The following is a 26,498-nucleotide window of genomic DNA, read 5'->3' as shown; positions in this document are numbered from 1 at the left end:
AGTCACTGGAAACCCTTTGGGTTACACTGTTTCATCACCTAAACAAAAAAATATCCAGTACCAATGTATGAGAATATTGCAATGCAGCATTAAACAGTTGGAAATTACTAGTATAAATTTAATTAATAAAAATCATGATATAGTAACTGAAGTGAAACAGTAGTTAGTATTTCAAAAACCTGCAAGCTATTATTGCAAAGATGAATTATCTCAGCCAAGAGAGACTAGAAAGTAACAGGTCAATGATATATAAGTTTAAAAAAAAAAAAAGTGTCTTACAAACAGGTAGGATTGTCTTAGGGTTGCATTGAAATCACACCTGATTTCGGCTGCCACAATTTGTGCTACAGGATGAAATGGAAACCACCTTAAAGCAATATAAGGGTTGAATCCAACTTCTAATTTGCAAAGTACATCTGCTTTACAGAACATTTTTACAGCAGCCTCATGATTAGAAAAACATGGCTTGTATTTCTCTCACTTCCTAAACCATAAAAAAACCCCTGGCTTTATTTTTAAAACACTAATTACATGATGGGGAAAAGCCTCTAATTTCTTCGAACACACTCGTCTAAGACAAATAATTTGTAAGAAGAGTAACAAAATAATGTAGAACTGTACAAAGGCTTTATTAAACAAACACATTTGGTGCTCAGAACGCTGACTTCTCCTGTGCTTGAAGGAAAAGATGCAGCTTTGTCAAATGATAAAGCAACACAACATATTAGCCTGCTTCTGTTAAGAAACTCCTAACCAAAACAAAACAAGGACTTCTCAATGTTGTGCATGCTGTATCCCACAAAATGTTCTAAGACTTTCTAACGATTCCTACAGAGAATTTGTTCAAATTTGTAAATGATTGCTGTGTGCTTTGTCAAGACAAAAATGTCAGCTTTGCTGCCCTTTGTGGCAGGATGGTTGGGCATACTTTGTTTCGTATTGTTGTATCTGTAAAAAGAATGAATGCACCTGATAAATGGAATAATTTCCTCTCAGATTTGCTTCACTTATGGTATCTGTTCTATAATAAATCTTAGGCACAAGCAGTTATACATACAAGAATCTTTACTGCTTTTCTGGGGAAAAAAAAAAAAAAAAAACAAAAACCCAGGCCATATATAAATACAAGCAAAATTTGTTTATAATCTGTGAATACTTTGAACTATAGAAGTTATGGCGGCAGAAGAGGAAGCTACCACTAAAAAGAGAGAGGCTGAAACAGTTTAAATGCCAACACTTCTATAACCAACTTAATATAACATTGTTTCTCTCATCTTATGAACCACATTAAGAGAGAATATGCCCAAAATAGAAGAACGAAGGGATACCACAGAAAACTGAAAGAGAAAGAAAACATCTGTTAGTGCTTCTCTGCTTTTCTAAACTGGATCCCAGATCCTGAGGTGTTTAGATTTGATACATACCTTGATACTGAGATAATTCTCAGGACTCAGGCTGTGCTTATACCCATTGAATAAGCATGCCCCAACATCTCTTGGCAACATAGCTGGTTGCTGAGTATCACCACCTGGTCAGTATTTCTTATAAGTAAATAAGTGGGTCTCCTCTTAGAAGTAATAATTTTGCATGTTGGGCTTTTGGAACCCTATCTTTGATTAATGAAGTAACTTTTAAACTTTCTTTTCTATTAAAATATGAGACTCAGCAGTTCATGTGAAGTTTCAAGACATTCATTTACAGTGAGGAGCTCACTCCAAACAGAATTGCTGTTCCTAAGCATTTCAAACAGCAGCAGTTTTTAGAGATAGAGCTACTGTGTCCATGAGGGTTTACGCCTTTTTGACTGCATAAGTTTTTGTGCTGGTTTTGGCTGGGATAGAGTTAATTTTCTTCATAGTAGCTAGTATGGGGCTATGTTTTGGATCTGTGCTGGAAACCATGCTGATAATACAGGGATGTTTTCGTTATTGCTGAGCAGTGCTTACACAGAGCCAAGGCCTTTTCTGCTTCTCACCCCACCCCACCAGCGAGGAGGCTGGGGGTGCACAAGAAGCTGGGAGGGGACACAGCTGGGACAGCTGACCCCACCTGACCAAAGGGCTATTCCACACCATATGACATCATGCTCAGCATATAAAGCTGGGGGAAGAAGGAGGAAGGGAAACGTTCGGAGTAATGGCGTTTGCCTTCCCAAGTAACTATTAGGCATGATGGAGCCCTGCTTTCCTGGAGATGGCTGAACACCTGCCTGCCTATGGGAAGTAAGGAATGAATTCCTTGTTTTGCTTTGCTTGCGTGCGCAGCTTTTGCTTTGCCTATTAAACTGTCTTTATCTCAACATACCAGTTTTCCCACTTTTAATCTTCCAATTCTTTCCCCCTTCCCACCAGGGAGGGAGTGAGCGAGTGGCTAGGTGGTGCTTATTTGCCGGCTGGGGTTAAACCACAAGAGTTTTCTTATTACGCTAGGAATAATGTGACATGAGAAGGATCATTGTCTTTTTCTCCCCTTACGGAGCCAAATACAGCTATTTGAATCTGAGCATGCTTCTTGCTGAGCAGGTCAATGACAGAAATCATGAGCTAAAGAAATAAGAATAAGTATTATTTCTGCCTGCACTAACAGCTAAACAGCTCTCATCATCTGAAAAATTAAAGCCATTTAGGTACTGAGTAGCCCCAAGTACTCTGGTTTCCAGCCAAGACCTCCACCATTTCACTTACACCTACTACCAAAACCACAGAATTGGTTGGTTTTGCTGTTGTTCATACCTCTATTTCAGCATGTGTTTGAGGAACTCGGAAAGGACGGTAAGGAAAGATACAGCATATCCACCACATAAGGACATTTGCCTGGTCATGGATGAGAAGCTATACAGTAGAGAACTGAGGCGATGTGTTTCAGAGGCAAAAATTTCACCTATTGCTATGTTGTGACTGTTATTTCAGTGTCAGTATCTGATATATGAGGTAAGCATCCTTGAAATCAGCAGATTAATATCGCAATTGCTACCATGCTTATATTTCATGCTTTCATGTTGGAACGCTTGCAAATAACAAATTTTTTCAATGATTTCTGGTTAAAGCTTCTCAGTCTCTGAAACTGTAATTTTTAAGAGAAAGAAAAAATCCTTTTATAGATTACCGCTTAAGGTCTCTTCTAGTTATGTAATTCAACAGAATCCACTGCATCCCGGCTATTCTGTTTTTTTACTGGTCTAAGTAAGGGGGGAGGAACTGAATGAAGCGTCTTCTGGAAAAGCAAACTGTATACTCTTTATGTTCCCTGTATATAATAAAAGGTCCAGACTGTGTCTTAAGATGTGGCAGACCATTTCCTACAGGGAAGTAAGGTGCTCATCTGATGCTACAATGGCATAATTTTTCTTTCAATGGCTAGACTGTGGGATGTAATCCAAACTCTAAACTGGCAGGGGAGGGGGGGGTGTTGGAATGTGGATAGTAATGCTGATTTGATAGCTCTGCAATGAAATCTCCTGTAGGTTAGTTCCCATGAAAGAACTAATAAGGGCACTTGTTTTCAATCACAGATGCTCTCTGCTCAGTCCTATTCTGAAGTGCTTTATTCAGAGTTTCCCCAATCAATATTTTGACTTTGAGAGGCAGAGCTATTAGAGGTTGTTTAGCTTGAGAGCTGGAATGCCAGGTCTTGAGCCAGGCAGCCCTCCTCTACTGTTTGTCAAAAGAAGGCAAGAGAAAAAAAGAGCAGAGGCAAAGAAACAGTGTACATTCCCACCCTAACTGATAATCTTATTTTCTATTATTTTGTCCTTTGGTAAACATATTTTCTAGATTTAAAAACATGCAAAACTAAAGCACTGGAGAAACATACCATGGAGAATATGGTCATAATATCATAACTTTTCTCTAAAATGAGCAACGGTTTCCTGGTTATTGGGTTCTGGAATGCCACTTTCTCTGTCCTGGAATGAAATTCTTAGCAAACTCAAACACATTCCTTTGACTATTATATAAAGTGATTAGCTAGGTAACTCACAATTTGGATTTTTGTGCCAGGCTAGAAGGAAAATATAACAGGATGGGAATATATCAAAAATCTCTCTTTTCTTTAGGTCTGGTAATGGATTTTTAGGTATCTTAGGAAAGAATTCAACTTTAGTTCTAAGCTGTAAAATTATTTTAACATGACCTATGAATACCTCAAAATCCATTTCAAGCAGCAGTTTGGTTTTGCTTCTCCCACCAAAAAAGGAAAAAAGCTGTTCTATCAAACACACACATACTGTGCGAGAATACAGTGTCTCACCACCATAGAAAAAAGACAAAGAAAAGCTGAACTACTTTGCAATTCAACTACTTAAGAAAACTTTACTATACAGTGTTTATTACTTGAATTCCCAATCACAGTGGATGACTGCACTTTTATCATCTGTTTTCTGCCCCCAGTATGCAGCTATCTCTTTTGGGAAGATTATTTGTATGGCAACTTATATTTTGTTGAATATTCTTCATTTTGGCTACATATCCTTAAAGAAATTCTGCTTAATTTGCGTAAGGGTTGTATCCTATTTGATTTTACTTCGTATGTCTTTGTTTTTAAGATTATTATTGCTTCTTAGAAACACTTCTTTGCCTTCCAAATGCTGCTCTTCCCAACATATCTTAAAATATTTGCTAGGAAGAACAAACAAACAAAGAAAAATGTCTGTGGTTTAGTACTGCTCATGTCTTGAAGCCAGAAGTTTCTGCAAATCATCAGTTTGGCAGTCATACATCTATCCGCCTTTTTGTAGCTTCCACTATTATAGGCAACAATCTGAAGACCTTTTATATAAATGAAATAAGAAAAGAAGGAAGTTCTCTGTTACTCCAGATGTTTGGTTTACATTAGTACAATTTCACATTAGTGCTTGTCACTATTTTCTTCTCACTTCATCCTTTTGGTATTGATCATCTGCTTTTGATCTCACACACTGAGTAACGACATTGTTTTCATAATGTTCAGGGTGGAGCTTTAATGCAAGCTATTTTTTTAGGACTGCCTGCTATCAACAGAGAAGCCAAACTGAGCAGATACTGGTTACTTATTTGATAAGAAGGGAAATAAAGATCGAATGAGCACAGAGCAATGTTTTATTTTTTTTGTACAATCAAAAGGATGCTTCTATACCTTGTGAGGGGAAACAAAGTATCAGATAATTTTTTAAAAATGTCTTTAAAAGAAATAGAAGCTTAAGTAGTCAATACTGAATTGTAACAGATAGTTGATATTTTCATTAAACTGGTCTGTTATAAATATTTAGTTGCTTGCTTTTTTAATAAATTATAAGGCAGCATTTTTTTTGTTTTAGTACCTATTGATTCTTTTGGTACTACAGACTGCAAATTTCTGTTAAAAGATAAGGTGGTTTTGCTTTTAGTAGGAAGACAGCCAAATAAGTCACCTGTATATGCCAAATAGAAACTCTACAGTCACCCAATTTACTTTCTCTCTTGATTCAAAGTAGGTGTTTTTGTGTTGCAAACTGTAATTCCTGATTCCTGTTGGCCAACCCCATATGCATCTGACTGATTATTTGTTTAGTAGCACTCGGCACACTGAACAGGGCAGGTTTGTTCTGCTGAAGACTTTATTACCCATCTGCTGCAAAGCAGGGCTGGGATAGAATTCATTCTATTTACCCTAAAACAACAACAACAAAATCACTTCTCATGGGTATGCAGTGTCATGAGGGGGGAAAAATAATTTGACACTTCATCTTTCAATGTCTTTTGCCAGTACTCAGGAAAAAAATATGTATAGTCCTTTCATTAGAAACAGTGCAATAAAACTAATATTTCTTCCCTGAACATATAGCACCAAGGAGACATCTCAGCATTTGGAATGTCCTTATTTCTCAACTACAATTAACCAGTTGATAGAACTCCTTCATCATTTGAAGCATTTTATGTTCTTTCATTTAGAGACTGTTTTTGGTAGTTCTGATTTAGGAGGGCTTTTTCCTTCCATCAGGCTAAAGTGCTTTATTTAGAGGTTATTTTTGTATTAAACCCATGTAAATCATTTCACTGCTATGTAAAATACCGAACAAAAGCATCTAAGTCCTCTTCCTTCAAAATCCCCCAACAATCTTTCTGTCGTCGATTCGATCTTTACAGTACATCTTACACAGTTATAAAACAGGATGCTGAATGTTTAGAAAGTGTTAAACAGATAGATAGACTGGAGTGTGTGCATATGTGTGTGTGCATGCTTGCATGAAGACGGGACTAGAGGGTGAGAAGGAAGAACCTGAATAACAATGATTTCAGAAAGCAGAGGTTAGAAAGAAACATGCCTTTAAACAGTGCACACAGTTGTACCTTCCGTTCCATAATTTAGACAAAACCAAACTGAAGGTATGTGGGAAGCTAAGCATGGTATATCAATATTTATGCTGCTTGGAATTTACAAACCAGCAAGCTCCTATGCAAATGTTTGAGCTACATAAAGGAAACATTGTTTTCTGCACATCATGCTTCAAGTCATATGCTCCGAAATAAAGATTTCAAGACTATACTGGCCTTTTTGAATTTTTATTTTATTTAGAAAGCTGTCATTTACAAGGCCAAGCCTCTACTCAGAAAACTCCTGTTTAATGATGGTGCATATTATTTATTGCGTGTACTAGCTATGAATACATTATTTCAAAAATGCTTAAAATTGGCTGAAAAATCTACAAGCATTGCCTTCCTCCTCCTGTATAACGATCAACTCCTGCTCAGGAATTTCTGTGTGAGACACTGAAAGGAAGCAAATAACACATTTTTCTTTAAACTGACATAGATGGCTATTAATTCTAAGCTCTTTGCTATATTCATAAACAATAAACTTAAGAATAACATTTTCTACAAATTCTGGCTAGTTCTGCATGGACAATTTTCAGTTCTGTCAAGTGAAGCCAAAGTAATATGCCAGTGTCATGTTTACAGCCATCTGTGTAGATGCAAAGTCAAGTTTGGACAGCTTTGATCTTGATAAGGTGCAGATATTTTGATGTGAAGGATGACTACCTTAAAAGCACAAATGGATTAAAATGCTTCATGGGCTGGGAAGAAATGGTCAGAAAGGTAAGGCTCGTTTCAAACTAAGTTTTCTAAATACCAGCAGACACTAATTAAAACAATAGTAGCTAGTTGGAAAGACTATACCTGCCAGTATCTTGTTCATGCCAATAACCTGTAAAGACAGCTCTTAAAGATGAAAGAAATACCAAAACCAAGCCAACCCCCCCTGAAAAACTTCACAATTCTTGTAACTGAAAGGGAAAGTGAACGTAAAATGTATAGATGCATCAAAACCCCATAAAAGTACTTTCTGACTATTTGATAAACCCAAGACAAAGTTCTTCTTGCTGCTTCCAGTTTTTGTAGTCTTAACAGGAACTACCATGATTGGTTTGACTGTTAAATGGTCACAGTCATAACTATAGTGGTACGGCTCCTCAGAGGGGCAGAAGCAGCAAAAAGAATAGGGGGGGGAAATGTGGGTCTCCCTGAGATCAATGGCCGAACAGTCATTTATATCATGATTTCACGATATAAATTTATATCATGATTTCATGATATAAATTCAAGAGCCTCATGAGGCTTTTCTTCTTGGAAGAAGTAGGCATGCAAACATCATCAGTTCATGAGTAGTAACCCAAACACAAATTCAGAATGGATAAAAATGCATACTGTCATCTGTGCATTTATGATTGTGAGGAGAGGGAACTTTGGGCTTTTAATTAATTGGAAAAAGCATAACAGCAGATCTTTGAAACCTTCTTAAACCTATATGATGCCTGAATGATGGTTAAGCATTACAGTTCTCTTAGTAGCTAGTAGATAATAGTCGTCTTCTAAGTTAAGGTGAAAACTATGACATAAAAAAAGCATGGAGACCTTGACAGTGAATTATTACATAGAAATCAGACACTTTTGCTGTCGATCTGCTGGAACTAAACCTGAAACCAAGTATTTCCAAATATATTTCCTTTAGGAAATAAATATCTAATTCTCTTTCTTGGAATCTTCCATTTCAGGAGAGATATAGGGAATGATTTTTTTAAAGTTTGTCACACTTAAGTCTGCGGAAATTCTAGTAATTCATATCTTAACTATTTCCAAATGCAACATGAGTCAAATGTGCCTTGAAGGAAAAATGATCCCCTTTCTTGTTATCATGGGATGACTACAGTTTTGTAGAGTTGTAATTTTAATTGAAAAACATCATTTTCCATATCATCACTTGTGTGCACAGATTAGATTTGAATTATTAGCCAAAAGTTCCTGTTGCTATTGTAATTCCAATTTACTTTTTGACAGGTAAGAACTTGAGTATCTGGCACCAGCTGTACAAATTGAGAAGCTGACCACTCTCTTGATATTTCTTTTTAAGATAAATTACCTGAGGATATCTTTTCATGACCAGGTATTGGATTCTGCAATGCCTGTCTACCTGCCTTCTGTAGAAAAAAAGATCAGAAAGCTGCATCTTTTTCCCTCAGTTTTGCCCGTTCCATAGTGAGGTTATTCTCCATTCTTTATTTGTATAAAAATGTTTCAATACAGTACATGACTTCAAACATGTATCATGTGTTGTGAGAGTGTCTGGACAATGGAAAATGGCAAGTAATGCAGGGCTTGGGGCTCAGTTTCAAATTTATCATCTAGAAGCACATTCTCAAGTGGCTGACTAATATTATCTGTCTCTTCTTCCTATAACTAAATACATCCATTTGAAAAGAAGCATAATGTGCCCACAAAGCTTCCATTTCCATCCCCCTCCCCACAATCTTAATTTTATTTATTGAAATTTCCCCCTTATATTTAATTTACAGGGAAAAGTTATTTTGCACTGCCACCACTGCAGGAGCTTTTTAAATGATTCAAGGAAGTGTAGCTTTCATTTAGGTTTGTGCCCTCCAGTCTGTTTATACTGGTCGATACACTTGTCTGAAAAATATAATGGATTAGCACATCATTCAACAAACTAGTCAGAAGGCAAGCTCAAGGCGACAGAGACCAAAAAGTAAATTACAGCCAGTAGTAGGGACAGGCCATGCCTACAGCTAGGAAACATCATATCAGTACAAAACCTGTATTCTGTGAGAATGTTACTTGAACTGAAATGGGTGAAAAATTTACACTGAAATATAATAAAACAATCAACTACACGATTTCATACAGAACTATAAATTGTACAGTTTATGACACCTAATGCAAAAACTGATTCTCACAGGCAGTGCATGCTACAGTCACACCTTCTATCAACAATAGACATTATTGCTCCCTAACATAAAAGGAGCATTTGTCTCCAGTTAAGTACTTTTTATATCAGAGCTTATTTAACACATTTAAATACGTGCAAAACATAACATGCAAAAAGCATATCGTGAAAAGGCTGTGAAAATATATTTTATATAGGTAAAACAAACACAGCAAAAGATGTTATACAGCCTCAAATGATGGAAGGTCATTCTCCTTAGCATACAGACAACATTCAAGGTGAAGTTCAGTAACTACGATTTTTAGTATATATGTAAATTAAACTCTTTTCTATAAGTGATCATTGTGCGTTATTTTTCTTTTTGAACCTCCGGAAGTTGATCAGAAAACCAAAATGGAATCCTTTTATCTTTACTTCTATTTTAAAACTTTAATTGTTATTTGCAATAGATGCCTTAGTTCTGTAATATGTGAATCCAGACTTATTTACAAAGAGAAAACAGGAGTTGTCATAGGAGTTGAAGGACATCATACGGTTGTAATAACCTTTCAGAAAATTAATATAGTGGATGAAATTCACTGATGAGGTAGACCCTTTAGCTCAAATGGAGTTACGTCAAGAACAGTTGTATGTGATATGCTGGAAGCTAGAAATGACACCACATGACTATTAAGTAAAATCTTGAAATGAGTTACAAACAACCTAGCAAATGCATCAGCAGCGAAGAATGAGAAACTACTTGCAATGTGGCTTCCAAAGCCTTGTATCTGTAAGAGAAGCAGCCTTTTCTACACAATGTGAACGAGCAATAGCTTTTCTTTTCTCCATTTTCATTCAACTATCCTTATGTGGCAATTAGTTTTGCCTTACTTCTGCTATTTTTAGTTGTGCTTGTGTCTTACACGTGACTGCAGGTATTAGGAAAGATAACACTAGCGTTCCAGGTTTGCTTCATGGTCATATCCCTGGTTTCATTTATTCACAAGATGAACAGAAGCAGATGATTTCTGGACCTCAGTTTGCCTATCTCTACTCCTCAGCTCTCACCACTTAAGAGTCACTTTGAGCACCTTCTCTAGGATTCTGGGAGAAGAGAGAACATACCATGGAGCAATGCTGTTTGAAGGGAATTCCCACACTTTTTAATTCATGCTTGCTGATCACTGTGGAGCCAAAGGAGCAAATGGAAAACAAGTGTTTATATTTTGGATCAGTGATAGTTTGTTTAATCTAGGTTATTTCTGCTCGGAGACTGTGTCAAGCCCTTACCCCATGAGAAACCTTTTGTTACTTTATGGATAAAATCAAGTGGATTTGGACTCAATTCTCTGCATCTGTGTAGTATAAATCTCAGCCTCCTGAAGGGGGAGGTGTTAAAGTTGATCCTTTCCAAGTTGTATGTTTACTGCACTGATAATCAGGTTTCTATTCAGGTAATGAGTTGTTTTGTAAAATCACATTTCTGTTGGGATATGTTTATTTCTCATTTGTCTACCCTTTCACACTACTTCTGGGACAGTAATCTACAGAAACACCCAAACCTTCCTTGTTTTAAGCAAAGATCCCAATTTTAAAATGTAATGCTCTATCCCAGCTGAAGCCACAATGTTCAGATATGCTGAGCTCTCAATTCAATATGAAATCTGCCTGTTCTCCTGGAGTGGGGCCAACAAGAGACTGATGGGTTTTGACACATTCTTCCCTGGTTTGTTTGTTTCCTGGGCAGGGGCTATTGTTCAATGCCAACTACTATTTTAGATGTCTAGTTAAAGTTTCTAAAATTCAGATGTTTTATATCTAGATTTTAAATATAGATATTTAAAGGGGCACTTAGAGACTTGAGTAATTCCTTTCAGTATAACAAATCAATTAAACATTGAGCCCCATTTCCTACTTTTATAAGCACACGTAGTTTCACATTTATGACTGGCTAAACAGTGAAGCAGACACACATGACCTATGCGTCGACTTTGGGTGTTTATAGAGGTAAACAGGGCATAAAGAAACAAAATGGTAACACGCAAGTTCCTTCCAGAACTTTTGCTTTTGGTGAGACTGCCGCTGATTTTAATGAGAGTTCACATAGTTCAAAAGTCCAAGCTCCAATCCCTCAAAGATTTAATTGAATAGCTTTATACACATCATTAGTTTTACAGCTTTCAATGAGAATCCTTGTGTGCATGTTTGCAGGATCGAAGCCTTTGTTATGACATATTCATCCTTTCTTCTACTCATACTCTATTTTATTACAAGTACAACTTGTAGCATTACCTTTTGTTACCATTGTTTAACACTCATCACTCAAAAAACTGTTTTCAGTTCCTTGTCACATTGTCAAATTTACCACTATTTAGAATAAATTTTTACAGGACACAGATCTGTTTCAGACTAAATAATTTAGAAAATTTCAGCTAAGGCTCAGTCTAGACACAACAGCATTTTTTTCCACTCATGTTAAAGCAGTAAGATTTTCTTTGAGCAGCCATCACACTCCCATTTCTATCAGAAAATGGATTTGAAACTGGCAGATGGAGTTGCCTTTATACCAGCAAGAGGCTATTTGCCATCCCAATAAAAGTGCACTGAAATTTGTCCGAGTCACATGCCACTGAGCAAGCAACCACTGCTTAAATAGATCAATACAAACCTTCTCTCTATTTACTTCTACAATCTACGGTGCCCCATGCTTATGATCAGGGGCCAAGGGTGTGATCTGTACAGTGACCCACATCATTAAGGTATTTGGTGTGATATTGCAGCTGAAGAATTGGGGCCCAAACAAGAGAGAGACACCTCACCAAAGCTGTGCATTTCTGAACTCCTTTTCTGCTCTTGGATCCTGTAAGATGTGGATAACTTGATGGGCTGATTACCTATGTCTGGCATGCAGAGGCTCAGGGTGGGGAAGAAACCACAGGGCTGCAATGGGAACACATGTTGCCACCACACATAAGTGTGAGAGAGGGGCCAAATGAGTGAATATAAAGGTCTGTCTAGAGGGATTTCAGTTTCAATGGCCAAATCTCATTAGACTCCATCCTTGGCAAACAGACTCCAACCTTGAGCAGCCAACAGCACTACCCCCACTGCACCATCCCCCAGTAAATCTAAACATGCTTCAGCCTACCATAGCTCTTCAGGATGCCCATGGCCCAAAATCAGAGAACAAATGTACGTCCTCAGGGCTGTAAGGCTGCACCTGGACATTCCTTACTTCCTGCTATTGTGGGACAGTGTAGGACAGAGGTAAAGAACTTGTCAGCACAACCTCGACTCCCCTTTCAATCATACAGATTCACACACACAAACGTACTATATATAAATATATATATGCACGCATACTCCTAGCTATAGAGCTACTTGTATCTGTAATGCATCCTGCATTTTGTCATTATATTAGAGCATTATACAACACAACTAACAGAATTAAAAAAAAAAAAAAAAGCTTAAAAGCTTGTCTTTGTAATAAGTACGACCATTCAGATTTGGTTTTTTTTAGCAGGGGAGGGAGATGGCTAATCATCGACTGTTAGCATCTGTAAAAGGGTAACAGTTTTTATTGTTAAATTTTGAAAGGTGAAAAATACCCATCCCTTGTAAATTATGTATTCCCTTTCATTGTAAGATGAGATTCTCATAGTCACCAATCTCATTAAAAGTTAAAACTGTGTCTGCTTAGCATTAGCAAGGAATAAAAGGGTAAGAATAAGGTGTCTATGAGAACTGTAGCTATTGACATCATTGACCTATAAATATGTCCTCTTCAAGTTGATATACAGCAATTCATTATCCCTGTTTTGATATAATTGCTATTACTGAAAGCCCTTTGCTTCCAAGTGTTAATACAATTGCAGTTCATATTTCAGATTATCTGTCAAAAAGAAAAAACTAATTTCTAAATATTTGATCATAAAAGTTGTCCTCAGCTTTTACACAGATAATTTAGTCAAATAATATCAGATAATCTTAGAGCAGATTTAACAGGAAATTGCTAGGAACTCCATCTAAGCAGCATCCATTTGCACTTATATAAATGTACTGAATGTGTAGGAAGACTTTGACAGCTTGCCATATGTGATTTCATTCTGTAGCCTACCTACTTTACCATCAAAAGTTATATCCTTTGAAGCATTGCCAGAATTACTTTAGTCCAGTAGATATGCTAGATGTGCCCTTTAAAAGCCATATCATTTCCTTTCTACTCTGACTAGTTCAATGTAGCATCTGCTCAACTAAATCCCTTTGAAGGTTAAAACCAAAAAAAGCCGTGTATTACAGCTCACTAAGATGTCCAGTGTCGAATGAAGACCACGGATGCAAGAGAATAAATACGAGTTAAATGAGACTATAAAAGAGAATCAGAAAATTATCAGCTATCATGGGAATATTATAATTATACACACACGGAATAAATATTTGCATTTCAGGATAGGTAAGCATTTTATTTAAAGTAATAATAATAATAATCCCTGAATTTTATACTTCCATTCCACTATGTTGATTGTTTATATGCAAATTCTGATACTGCTGTGACATGGGTGCTAATGCCATAATAAAGGATATCACACATCAACAACTTGATTAAAAATAGCAAATATAAGTATGTATGTATAATCTCCTTTAAAATCTTTGGTTTTTACAGTTATTTTAAAAGACACGGTTATTTTCACAGCACCTTCCCAGGTGTTCTAGATGATAATGAAGGGATAGTCCATATCATCTAGTGTCACAAAACAGTTGTGACATTTTAGAAATATCTTCAGTTTAGCTTCTTTAATTTTTACAAATGCTATTTAAGATTGAAGACTTGTGTTTTTACTACAGAGCTGAATGAATTCCAGTAATTACATGATTTTCTTGTCTGCTCAATTGAAAAGGTTTCAAAACATATTAAAATGGCAGTGTCCTTTCCTGGTCTCTTGAAACCCTGCAATGTCAATTTTAATTAACGAGCTGTAAAAGTTACATTTTTATATCTGGGTTTTTTTTGCACTTTCACTTATTATTTCACATGAATTTGCACCCTCACTAGGGAGGCTGCAGACTTTGCTAATCTGCAGGGATTTATCACAAGAACATCATGAGAATGCAATGACTGGGCTGTGTCAGAACTAGCAACATCACTGTCCAAATTAGGTACAGCACTAACGTGCTTATACCAGTTAAATAGCTCCTAACCACTTAGAATGGAATAAGCATGATTTGTTTTATGTTGGTGTATTTTAGTGGCCTTCTGTTGAATGCATAAGATCTTTCTTCACAGTCACAACGGCAGATAAACCAAGAGGAGTGTAATGACATCGAGAAAGAAGAAGAGAAAAGAACAAATATTAAGGGATGTGCTCCAATTTAGCCAAATGAAACATTTGGAATAGCCTTCATCAGCTTATCTAATTAGAAGTGTACAAAATTCTTTCTGTAGACCCATTTCTGCCAGAATGCAGGAAAGATAAATGCTTAAACTTGCAATGAGCATGGAAGAGAGGCCCATCTCTGTGGAGCTCTCTCTAGAGACTGGAATTTGCTTATGTGCATTTCAGTGACTGAATTACTTTCTATTTTCGATTGTTCTCATGAATTGCCTTCTGATGGGAAGGCACTGCACATTTAAGCAACAACACACCAAAATTGAATTTGGGGGCTAACAAGGAAGACAGACTGAATCAGAAGAAGATGGGAAACGGATGGCTTTAAAATAAAAATATCATAATTATTCACCTCTCCCAAACATGCAACTAATCAAATGTATACCTATCACAATAGAAAAAGTTTTCTGCATTGTTTTAAACAACCACTCTGACCCTGAAGGCTGTCAGGTCTTTGGAATGCATCTTTCTCAGTGGTTAGACACTACCTTATCTACACAACAAATAAAGTTGCTGTAAATAAAGTATATAGCTTTTACAGTTAATGTAGGAATCCTTTAAAATGCATTAACAAAATGTTGATTCAGGTTAACTCAATCTGAATATATACATTTGGAGATGGGACAAAGAAATCAAGCTATCATATGACCAAAATGTTTAAAAACATGCAACCAATTTATAATCAATTTAGGGAACAAAAAAAGAGTAATCAAACTGTCACTCTTATTCAAAGTACTAGTTGCTTATAGGGACAGAGGGATTGCTCAATAACTTCCAGAAAATCTCATTATTCCCAGTGTAACATAAGCGCCATGTTGACAATGTTGACAATATATAGTAAAATGAGAACCATGCAAAAACCTGTGAAAACTTTTCATTGACGTACAGGCCGTGCATCAGACTCATGTGAGGTCAGGAGAAACAAACACAGGATGGAAAGCTACTGTTTCTCCAACTGCCTGAATGGGTTTTAAAAAAGGAAGCATCTCTTCCTACAAACTTTCAGTCACGACTCATACATGCTGCCTCAATATGTGGAAGAGATACATTTACAATATTCATCATATCTTTCTTATGCATATGTACAGAAGTTCAACAAGAACACATGGATAGCTCCATTGTAATTCAAGGAATGTCAGGAATGTATATGGCTTTGTATTTACTACTTACACATGAATAAGTGCTGTCCCAAAAGAGACATCTTTCTGAAACGCAGTATGAAAAGGTATAGACTACGCCTTACTATACTGGCTACATCCTAATTCAGCAGTACTCAGCCTAGAAAATACTCATCACCCAAAAGACCCAAAGACACAATCTTAAACACAAAATAATTAATATAGGTAATAATACTGTCATACACTTTATTAGCACAGGGCCAGATTTATTAATGCGAAGGCTTCAAAAGTTCTCTGGAATGCAGTATGAGCATGATACACCATATTAGTTTATAGATCCATGTGATCCCATTCAACTAGAGAAATGAGCCAGTATTTCCCCTTTCTATTTTACTGTTGCCAAACCTCACAATTTTATTGCCAATCATGTGATGTTTGATTGTAGCTTCAAAGGCCTGGCTGTACAACCAGAAAGTCTCAGACATCTCTTACATATAAAAGTAAACTTCTAGCATTCATGGTAGCCAATGGAAAAAGAAGAGTTGAAAATGTATAGCCATAAAGGCTGCAAAAACCCCAGAATGTTAATAAGCACTTTAAAATACTATATTCATATACCTAATAACTTGAAACCAGTCTTACTATTTGAGTTGACACTGCAGCATGAGTTCTGAATATCAAGGGTTGGCAAAATTTATTTTGCTTGGTGAGGAAGAAGCAACATGTCTTCTCACAGCTCTGATTCTCAGCTGCTGAGCAGGGGCAGTGCGTTCTCTCTTTGCCTTCCCTTTCCTGTCTGCTCACACTGGAGAGGCATTTCTTTTGTCTGTCTTGCTCACACTATTTTGATTTCCCCTCCCTCCAATATATGCACACGCTTCCTGTCTCTAGAGGAGAAGATAATTCTTGCTCTTAGACGTATCCCCTCACTGCTGAAGGAAGATATTTTCTCTGTTTCCTTTCTGCCTTAAATTTCCAACTCTCAGCAAAGGAAGTTTATCACTCCACTCTTTTTCCGCATCTGAGCTCCTGTCTTTTGAAAGGGAAAATATAGTCCTAGTTTTCCTCTGCCTCATCTCTTGGTCAGTAGAAGCACTGCTAGAGCATGCTCCCTGTGTTCCCAAACCATTTAACTGTGTCTTCAATGGAACTGCAGTAGCCTGTGTGCTGGGATGGGTCCTGATGGCAGACCCTGATGTAACAGGGCATTAAACTGGCTCTTCTATGGATTCATCCGCAGAGGGTCCTTCTGTGGCAGTGCCATGAGAACAATAAGTAAATAATCTCCAAGGGGAGCTGAGTTACTCAGTGTTAATGCAGGTAGTTCTGAAGGTAGGAGCAAACAGCAGAAAGAACTTTTAATGTGAATGCTGTTGAGGAACTCAGCTAAGCAACTAAGATAAAGTATGGGTTCACAGTAAGCCTGACAAGTTTTCTGATGCTCTTTTTCCCTGTCCACTAAATGCAGAAACCAACGTGGGTACATTCCCTCTCATGTTGTAACTTTACCAGGAGGCTGGTGTCAGCCTCTGTGCAACTAGAAATGTGGGCAGAAGATGTCTTGGATGGTATCTTGGTTCAAATGCCAGAAAGAAATACAGGGAAACATAAGGTTAAAATGCTAAGGAAGCATAGGTCTATTTTAATGCTGAAAGTGAATGGGGAGTGACAAAAGAATATAGATTAGCACTGGAAGAGCAATAGCACATGGACGTGATTGTCTTCAATTTCCACTACAAACCTTGGGGATTAAGCACCATCAGCCTTTGACTTGGAGGTTCTCTTGGCTAGATCCCACACTAACTCTGCAGTGAAGACATTCTCCACAGAATTTGGAGTGCTTCTCTCTTACCAATACTCTCTTCCCAGAAAAGGATTCCTCTGGTAACTGAGTGAAAATAGAACATGTAAAGCCCTGACTGAGGCTGTAATAATACAAGACGCTGGCAAAACCAGATTAAGACATATCTCCTATGCTTGTTCTGAGCTGCTAGTTCCTGATCTTGTGCTTTCATATGCAACCCCTTAGTTGGACTGGTAGAACTGTCAGTGAGGATTTGCAGCGGAAGATATCACTGAACTGATCAGAGTTTAAAATAGTTTTTTTTAATTTTATTTTTGCAGGGTTATTTGTAGCCAAGATCCATTCAGTGACAGTGTTTTTAATACATACAGGCACTCTTTTATTTATTTCATAACCTTAAGCCAATCCTTGAGTTTCTGTGGCCTGACCCACCCTTTCTGAAATGCTTGGAATGGGAATTCTGCTGAGTGAACCCATACTGTTTCACTGCTACAAATCTTGAATCATTTCATACATTGCAGAATATCTGAGTCAGGATTTTCACTTGCCCTGAGTCAAGTATGGATGTAAAAGAGAATCCGTCTTTAGAATCAGTGCATCTTGTAAGCATTCAAAAGCATGTTTTCTTACTATTAATCAAAATCTATTAATTATAATTTATTTCTTTTCAGAAATGAAATTTTGATTGCTCACCATTAGAATGACTTTTTTTGAACTTACTCTTAAAAGGTAAAATACTTAGTTAATTTTTGAGGTTTTTTCCTCCCATCTCTAATGTGCCAGGATAGCATGGAAAATATATTTATGCCAAATTTGTATGTTTCCTACCACTATCTGGTTTTCTCCCCCAATTATTCCACAGCTGTTTGTTTTACTAAGTGACTATATATAGAATATTCTCCAACTTCCACACAAATATGTTACAATGCAATGGAAAAAAGATACCAAACTGCTCTGTAGCTAGTTTAGATAATATGAATGTTAATTCAGGGAAACTCTTTGTCTTTGTTTTAATAGGAAAGACAAACGTAAAATAGCTAAATTGTCTTAACCATTTTCCCCAGACATTTTTCTTAAAACAATCTGAAAACATTGCATCCACCAAAAAGCAAATGTTCTGATTGCTAATGTTCTCAGTCTTACTTATTTAGCACTGGAAAGACTTTAACAACTGCAACGAAGATACATTATCAAAATCTTATTTTTAACATCAAATGCTAGAAATTATTAAGTGACATGAAAAGTCTTCAGCCTTCAAGCGTTAAACCAATGAGGCTATATTTTATTGCACGGAGAATCTGTGTGATTCATTTTAACCAGTGAATCCCTTCTGCATAAAGGCTTTCAATGTTTCGGCCTCAATGGCTGGTAAAATATGTTCAAAAGAATAAATAAGGGGAACATGATTCTCATGTAAAATGACATTCTGGATTCCTTTAGTTAACTCAACAGAGAGCTACATTCAGTGGAGCCTATAAGACAATACTGTTGGCAGTATTTAAACACACTGCAGAAGAATAAGCAAAACAACGTGATCAGTAACAATAAGTTAATTTCAAGTTTAAAAAATCAGTAAAGCATCACTATATACTGCATTTGGACTGACTACAAAGTGACAGTCAGCGGATTATTCCACAGATTTCTAATGCTGAAAATTCTGATGGCATTTACTAGCATAACCTTTCAACTCGGAGCACATCAATAGAAGCAGACAGTGGTTTGAAATATGATTCCTTGCAGATAGCATATCCTCATTCATCTGACTGTGGTGCTCTGTGCTCCATTGCACAAACAGCGGCTCACCCACTTCTGAGAGGACACTAATAAAAAAGGCATCAATTTTCAGCTCTAGTACTACTGTGATCTCTTTATATGTTCGACATCCAACATTAAATTAAAATGCTGTTATAAATCCTACTTTCTGAATCTGGAATGAGTGTTGGGTTTTTGTCGCATGAGACTGCAGCAAATCTTGTCAAAAGCAAAGAAGCACGTCTTGTTCACTCAGAATTAATGTTGTGGATGAAAGAAAGAGGTAAAAGAGGTTGAATATGGTGAACTGTGGGTGTCAAAGGCAGTGGGTAAAGCAGCTTTGGGGTACCAAACAGAGCATAACATTCGCTGTTTTCAATAGGTTCCTAATCAGTAATTATAATTAACAATTACTAACTGCACATGAAAAACAGTTTGTTCGTTATATAAAGTACTTCAAAAAAATCCTGCAAATCTTTAAATGCCTTTATTCTTCACAGTTTGGGCAATATATTCCTCTGTGCTAGACAAAACCAGTTTTGTAATAACCAGCTAAAACAGGCTAAGTGTTTTGGATCACTTCAAGACCATACAGTGAAGGTTGTTACAGAGTGTCTATGCAAAATTATGCATATTGATGTTGATGTTCAGGACTTCTGTCAGCTTGTCATTTGCACTTGAGTTGTCTTAAAAGTTCTTGGGTTGGGATAGGGATTTTAAAAAAAAAAAGGCATAAAGAAAAAATTATTAGGCACTATATGTGAAATACCGCGACAACGACAAAATCTTTCCCTGAGTAAAAATAAAGCTGCGAACACCAAGTGCGAGAAAGAAAGCTGGCAGGATATTTCTGTTATGTAGAAGAGTGCCCTACGTTTTGGAGCCTTTCAACTGTGCCTGATAACCTCTAATGGCAGGTATCCTTTCTCCTTTAAGAGCTAAGCTACACTGAAAAGGCAATAATGGCTTCAGCAAAGATACTGTGTCTATAGATATTTTCTCTTGTTCGGTTCATTCATAATTATGGAGAAAAGAAACAAGCTTGCCTTTTTGGGGGTAGGGGAGTGCCTTGAAGAGTGGTTCAATATCTGGATCGAACAGAGGAACTTTTTCCCCCTAAGGATCCTGCCTGAAGAAACCTTGACATGCACAAAGTCAGAACCTAGACAAAGTTGCCCTGGTGAGAACGATAAGGTCACCCATGGGATTGCTGAGATTATCTCTGTCAAGCACTTGGACAGCATGCAGTCAAATGATGCATCATGCAGTCATTTTCGGGGGGGAAAAATCAATTTCTTCACCAGGTCGCTATTTGCTTTTCAAAGTGCCCTTGTAGGCCTTCACCACCAAGCATTTATCAATTTAAATGTTGTAAATTGATAATGTGCCACCATGCCTTGTACTGTTTCTGAATTATTTTGATACTTATATTTTCTTATTGCTCTCAAAATCCTCAGAGCTGCTCTATTTCAATAGACCTCCTCCCTTGCTCACTTCTTTTAGCATAAAAGATAAGAGTAAATGAACTTTCTTATGCTGAACATTAATGAAAAAACTTCTTTAAAAAACAAATGACCAACAGAGAATTTCCCAGGTTTTTATTTACTAATTTTTAAAGGGCAGAAACTATTAAAAAATTACCAGTGCTGGTGCACCAATTTACTAAATGAGTAGAAATTATCATTTTACATAGTAGTATTTAAATTCAGAACACTAAAATGACAACAACAAAAAAAAGCAAGCTTATTTCTCAATTGGTTATTGTCTAAATTACCTTAAAAAAATTGTAGTTCTCTTGTGAATTTTCTGGCTTTTGTTGTTATTTTTTTGCTTGGATTTTTTTTACATTATTATTATTATTTTATTTAGATAATGGAACGGGGGAAAATAAGGTAGAACTTACAGAATGAATGCAAGTGTCAAGATTGCTTTATATTATTTTTTAAGCAAACACAGCACAAAAGCAATCCTTTAACCATCTACTAACCTCAACTTGATTTGCATTGAAAAACAGGTAGAGCATAGTAGTTGAGGTCTGTGCTTCGTAAAAGCAAAAGAAATACATGGCAGTTGCAAAGCATTCTTAACCTCCAGTGATTTATTGGCCCTCAGCCAAGTTATCAGGGGAATCTAATTCTTCTTTATTATTCAAATAAACCACATTTGGCACCATGGTTCCTTTTCAGAATAGCTTCACAAATAGACTGAGTACTGTCATTTATTTGACCTTGTACTTGTGTGCTGTAGCTATAATTTTATTTGCCATTTCATAGAACAAATGCATAGAAAGCCAAAATAAGGAGATAGGTTATGCTGCTAGTAACAGAGTACACATGTAATATACCTGTTGGTTTTGCCTGCTTTGTTTTAAAAGGGACAAAATCTCAACAATTTATTCTTTTTTTTCCTTCTTCATCTCTATTATCTCCTATTATGCTTGCAGCTGCACTGCTCCTTTTTAGTGAGTTCTCTTTTCAACAGGCCAATTTGCAAACCTGGTCTGTGTCCTGGACCAGTAGGAGCAAAGGTAGGAAATATTTTACTTTAAGGTGTGGACCTCACAGAGGGGAAGCAATGCATAATATCCTTGTTGAGTACAACTGCTGGTGAGAGGTGATTAAGAACTTGTTTCCTGAAAGCAAAAGTATCCTAGCCAGCTTATCAGCCCATAATATTTTCTATTGACCTTGAAACCTCATATGTCTGACAATTTTATCCTTTGCTCTGGATAGATTTTTCTCCCTATTTGTTACTATTTGAGTTTCAGCATATTTTTGGCCTAAGTCTCAAACACAGAGACATTGCAAAAGAATTGAAATCTCTTAGCTAAGCACTGATATTGACTTCTAAGTGCCTGAAGCACTGATTCGAGTGCCTCTTCAATGCCCAGATATGATGACTCATTTTAGCCATCTCCTTTTGAAATCTCATCCCATTTCTAAAAGGAAATCAGAGACTGGGTATTCAAAAAGATGGCAGTTACCCCGATATCAGAAATTACCTGCTGACTTGAAAATGTCAGAGAATAGATATGTATGAAGACAAAACATTTTTACATCACTACAGAGGTGCAGTGTAAAAAGATGTTTGTATTGGCAAAAGGGTAAGCTACATTATCACAAGTCATGTTGTCCAGCCCAGGGAAGAAATCCTGGCTGTATTGCACATTTCTAGACATGTCTGTGTCTTTCAACAAATACTACAGTTCCTGAAACTACTGAATACTGGAAAGTATGTTGGACTGTTTCAGCTTGCCCCGAGTATAATTAAGCTATGACAATTCATACAGACTAAGGATATAACTGGGAGATTTCGGCCATTTTCTGTTCCTTTTATTCTCTTCCTTCTCTCACTCATTATTTTCAGCTAACTTCGTGTCTTTCCCTCTACTTTGAAATGCATCTGTGTTCTCTGAAACTGCTCTGATTGCAATTCCACAGTGTGCTCTAAAATCCATGTCTGCCAAACTAACTTAAAATTCTTGGTTAGCATTAGCTAGAAGATAAAGTGTTCAAAACATATATACCTATGGGTGTCTACATGCAAGGTACATTCATTGCAATGTCAAAAGAGTATTTATTGTAATTTTTGTTTACTGTTCAAATATACTGTTATTTTTGCGAGGAGTAACCTTATTATCATCATTGCCAGGCTACCTCCCAAGATATTGTTTTATCAGATTTCTTTACTATTAGCCCTACAGCTATCTTAGAACATCAGCATCCATTTGTTTTGTACCACTGGCTCTCAATGTTCAGAAAAGAGAAAAATTGGGTTCCGTGAAAAACTGTTTTCACGTGCTGAGATTCGGTACAAGGACTATTTTCCTTTAGCTAAGAGACATGAGATTTTGCTTTGCAAGTACAAAATATATAGTACGTTATTTCCATGCATGCTAGTTAAAAAAGAAAAAAAACAACCCACCAACCAAACAAGGATGAACTCTCTAAGAAGTCATTTGACTAGAAAGTAAGACTCCAGAGTCAGCACTTGAAGAAGATGATTCAAATAAAAATGCTTATAATGTACAACCAGACTTTCTGAAGTGCAAAATGACCTAGAGGTTCTATATAAATATATAGTTGGGGAGTATCAGGATAGGGACCTATCAATGTTTACCTGCAGTGCAATAAATGCAACACCACATGTCTCACATAGCACCATTCCAGAAATTCAGAGTTCACAAATTTTTTAAGATTGTTGTAGTGCAAACAGTAGCATTTCCATGTATAGTTTGAGAAATGGTTTTATGGATATTCTTGCTAATACTTTTTGTAACAAATAACACTTTGAATAGTGATTTAGTAACAAGCAGCTACAGCATTTCTTTTGTCATTATTAAGAGATGTAGCTATATAATATTATACCAAGAGAACAATATATTAAAAAAATAAATACAGTAGGTGTGAGAAATACAAAATATCTCCCTAAAGACAGAAGAGGAGTGAAAATCACAGGTATTTTAGTAGATCTCAGTAGATTTAATCCATTATTGTATTAAAATCCACAGTCCTGGTTCTGATTTTTAGTAGTTTTTCCATCAATACTTTCAGTAGTGAACGCAAGGAAACGTTTGTTCTGATATATCAAATACTCTAATATGCAAAGATAATTGCTTTATTTATCTGAACCCTTGCTTGAAATGTATATGGGATCAAGATGAAGTGTAAAGTCTTAACAACATGATGTAAGTTCAGAGTAAGGATTTACCAACTCCTATAGTTAAAAAGACAGTGGCAGAAAATGCTTTTAACAAGAGACTAGCATAGGGTTAAAGCCAAATTTTTCTTGAACAGATGATATTTCAGATGGCCACACTATTCCAGATGCATCAATTTCCTTGAAAATCCAATCCATATATGTGCATATGCTGTGCTGGCAGGAGGACTGACTGAAATGGCCAAAACCCAAGAGCTAATATTCTTTTGGCCAGAATAATGCAATTATTATTTTCCTAGCTATCAGTCTAAGCATACAGAGCCATCTGTTATGCAAAGCAAACATACACATCTCAATTACAGAAAATGCAGTTGCCTTGACAGAATTTGGATTACACCACTAACCAGGGCTGTAAAATTTGTTTTAAGCTAGTGTATAATGGATGCCTTTCAGGAGTTTCCTAATTAGCATTTACCTGCTTAAACTAATTATCCATCCTTCTTCTTTACTGGCTTATTAAACTTCGTTGGATACTATGCATAAAACAGATTAATATGAGCATAAGACAATAATAAACATTAAAGTTCTGATTCTTTACTGTATTAGCAACATGGTGGCGCACCAATTTAAAAATTTGAGATTCTTGATAGTAACTCCCAAACAGATTAAGGCAGGGATTAAAGTCTATTACAAAACAAGGGACTTTAATGAGAGACAAGAATACTGATATGAGTTAGAAACAGCGCTGTTTCCATTTCTATCATTTGGTTTGCTAAAGCCAGCACAAAATAACAATTACTGAACTTATTACAGCCAATTGCTTGCATGTTCTTTGAGGAGTTAATGAACCTCTATTCGGATTCTCACCAGATAATATTTAAAATTAGTCTTTTTCTGCACCAAATTTAAAATATCCCATTTCATTGTTGTTGGGGTACAGAAAAAATGACAGTTGCCAGTGCTAATAGTTGCCTCCTTATAGCAGTATGAGTCCCAATTTAAAGGTGGTGAGATAAATATTATCTTGGTTTTTCTTTTTCTCGTCAGGGTGACTGCAATAGAAGTAGATTATCCTACCCTGAAAATCATCATGCAAAATCTTTCTGCTGCATTTCTAAGCACAAGCAGAAAGAAGATATCCTTCCTAAACATTTCTGAATGCTGCAGGATTAGGAATAAGCATCAACAAGCAACTTCCCCCCACATTTGTTTTGCCTTTTAATTTTTGAAAAACAGTTGTCAGCAATTAAATGAAAAAAAAAAAAAACATTATATTTTATAAATTGTCTTTCACATTAGTGAGCATTTGTGAAAGTGGCAAAATGTGTCCTTGTTGGAACCCTCCCTGCAAGACATTTTAATGGTCTCTTTCAGCATTTCTTGACTCCAAATGACTCCCTGTCATCGTGTCAGCTCCCTGGATAATGCAGGGTACTCCATAAACATCCAGTAATAGGACACAAGGGAAGTACTATTAGTGTGTCCCTTTCCTACCAGGTATAGAGGTTTAAAGTTCAAAACAACTGAGAAAAGAAACTTCATTTGTTCTCAATAAATTAATAATGATCCTTCATGGCAAAAAGTTTTCGGGCACAAGTTTGTCTTATCTCAACATCCAATACTGATAGATATGTTTTTCAAATACTTCTCAGGATGAACCAGATGCAACTTTAAATAACTAATTCAATAATCCACGTGAAACACAGAGACCAAATTATTATATCTTTAAGAATGACAAACAGAAGAACGCATCATACACAATTATGTTCTAGAATCGAAAGCATGTACTTACTTGGGACAGGCCTAAATAGATGGAGACAGTTTCTGAAATGTACAAAAATTTTCCTTCTTGATTTAGTGCAAATACAAATCCATCCAGGGACTACAGAGTAAGGAAAAAAAAAAGAAGTGAATAGATTAATAAAAAATTCTAAATTCCAGATAGAAACAGATTCAAACAAAGGGAACACAGAACAAACTGAGGAAAACGTTCTGATTTCTAGGAGAGTGTTTTTAATTTGCATCCTTAAGACAATTCCTATATATTCTGTCTACATATTAACAAAGAGCATATGAGTATATTCCAAAGTTCAAGGACTTATTGTCATGCTTACATCTGCCATATACTGTATAAAATTTATCTCATTTGCATGACAGAAGAAATATAGAAAAAGAAAATGTTCTTAATTTTTTTTACAGGAAGAAATAAATACGGAAAACAAAGAACCTTCCAATCAAATGGTATGTAAGAAGATCCCCCCACCCCCCAGATTCAATGAGAAAATTTCAACTTCCAAAAACTGAAAAAGAGAGAATAAAATCCTACCATCACTCAAAACACTATGGACCTCAATAATTTGTTAATTAATTGAGGATTACACACACCCCCATGCGCGCACGTGCACACCCCCCCACACACCATTTTCCTTTTGTGAGACAACAAACAAAGCCAATCAGCGGATTACTGTCAAATATGTTTACAGCCTAGGTCTATAGAAATGTTACGAATTTCATCCCTTTGGTGTAAAACTCTAGATCAGATTTTATTTTGACAGGTTCAAGTCTTTGGATGTGATTTCCATTGCAACTGCAAAAATCAAAATA

The 26,498-nt window shown here is 36.4% G+C and overlaps 1 protein-coding gene across 5 annotated transcripts in view; it reads right to left on the bottom strand.

Annotated features, from left to right (window-relative positions):
• NPAS3 (neuronal PAS domain protein 3) overlaps positions 1-26,498 on the bottom strand; it is a 626,508-nt gene that overhangs the window by 165,383 nt on the left and 434,627 nt on the right. For all 5 annotated transcript variants that reach the window (XM_087747153.1, XM_087747150.1, XM_087747154.1 and 2 more), the window contains one exon: positions 25,687-25,776. In XM_087747153.1, coding sequence (XP_087603279.1) covers positions 25,687-25,776 — 90 coding nt within the window. The remainder of the gene's footprint in view (positions 1-25,686; positions 25,777-26,498) is intronic.

The sequence above is a fragment of the Nipponia nippon genome, unplaced genomic scaffold, assembly GCF_047370975.1.
Source record: "Nipponia nippon isolate SJK-2023a ecotype South Korea unplaced genomic scaffold, ASM4737097v1 scaffold_11, whole genome shotgun sequence".
NCBI lineage: Eukaryota > Metazoa > Chordata > Aves > Pelecaniformes > Threskiornithidae > Nipponia > Nipponia nippon.
This window is presented reverse-complemented; position numbering and strand designations above follow the sequence as displayed.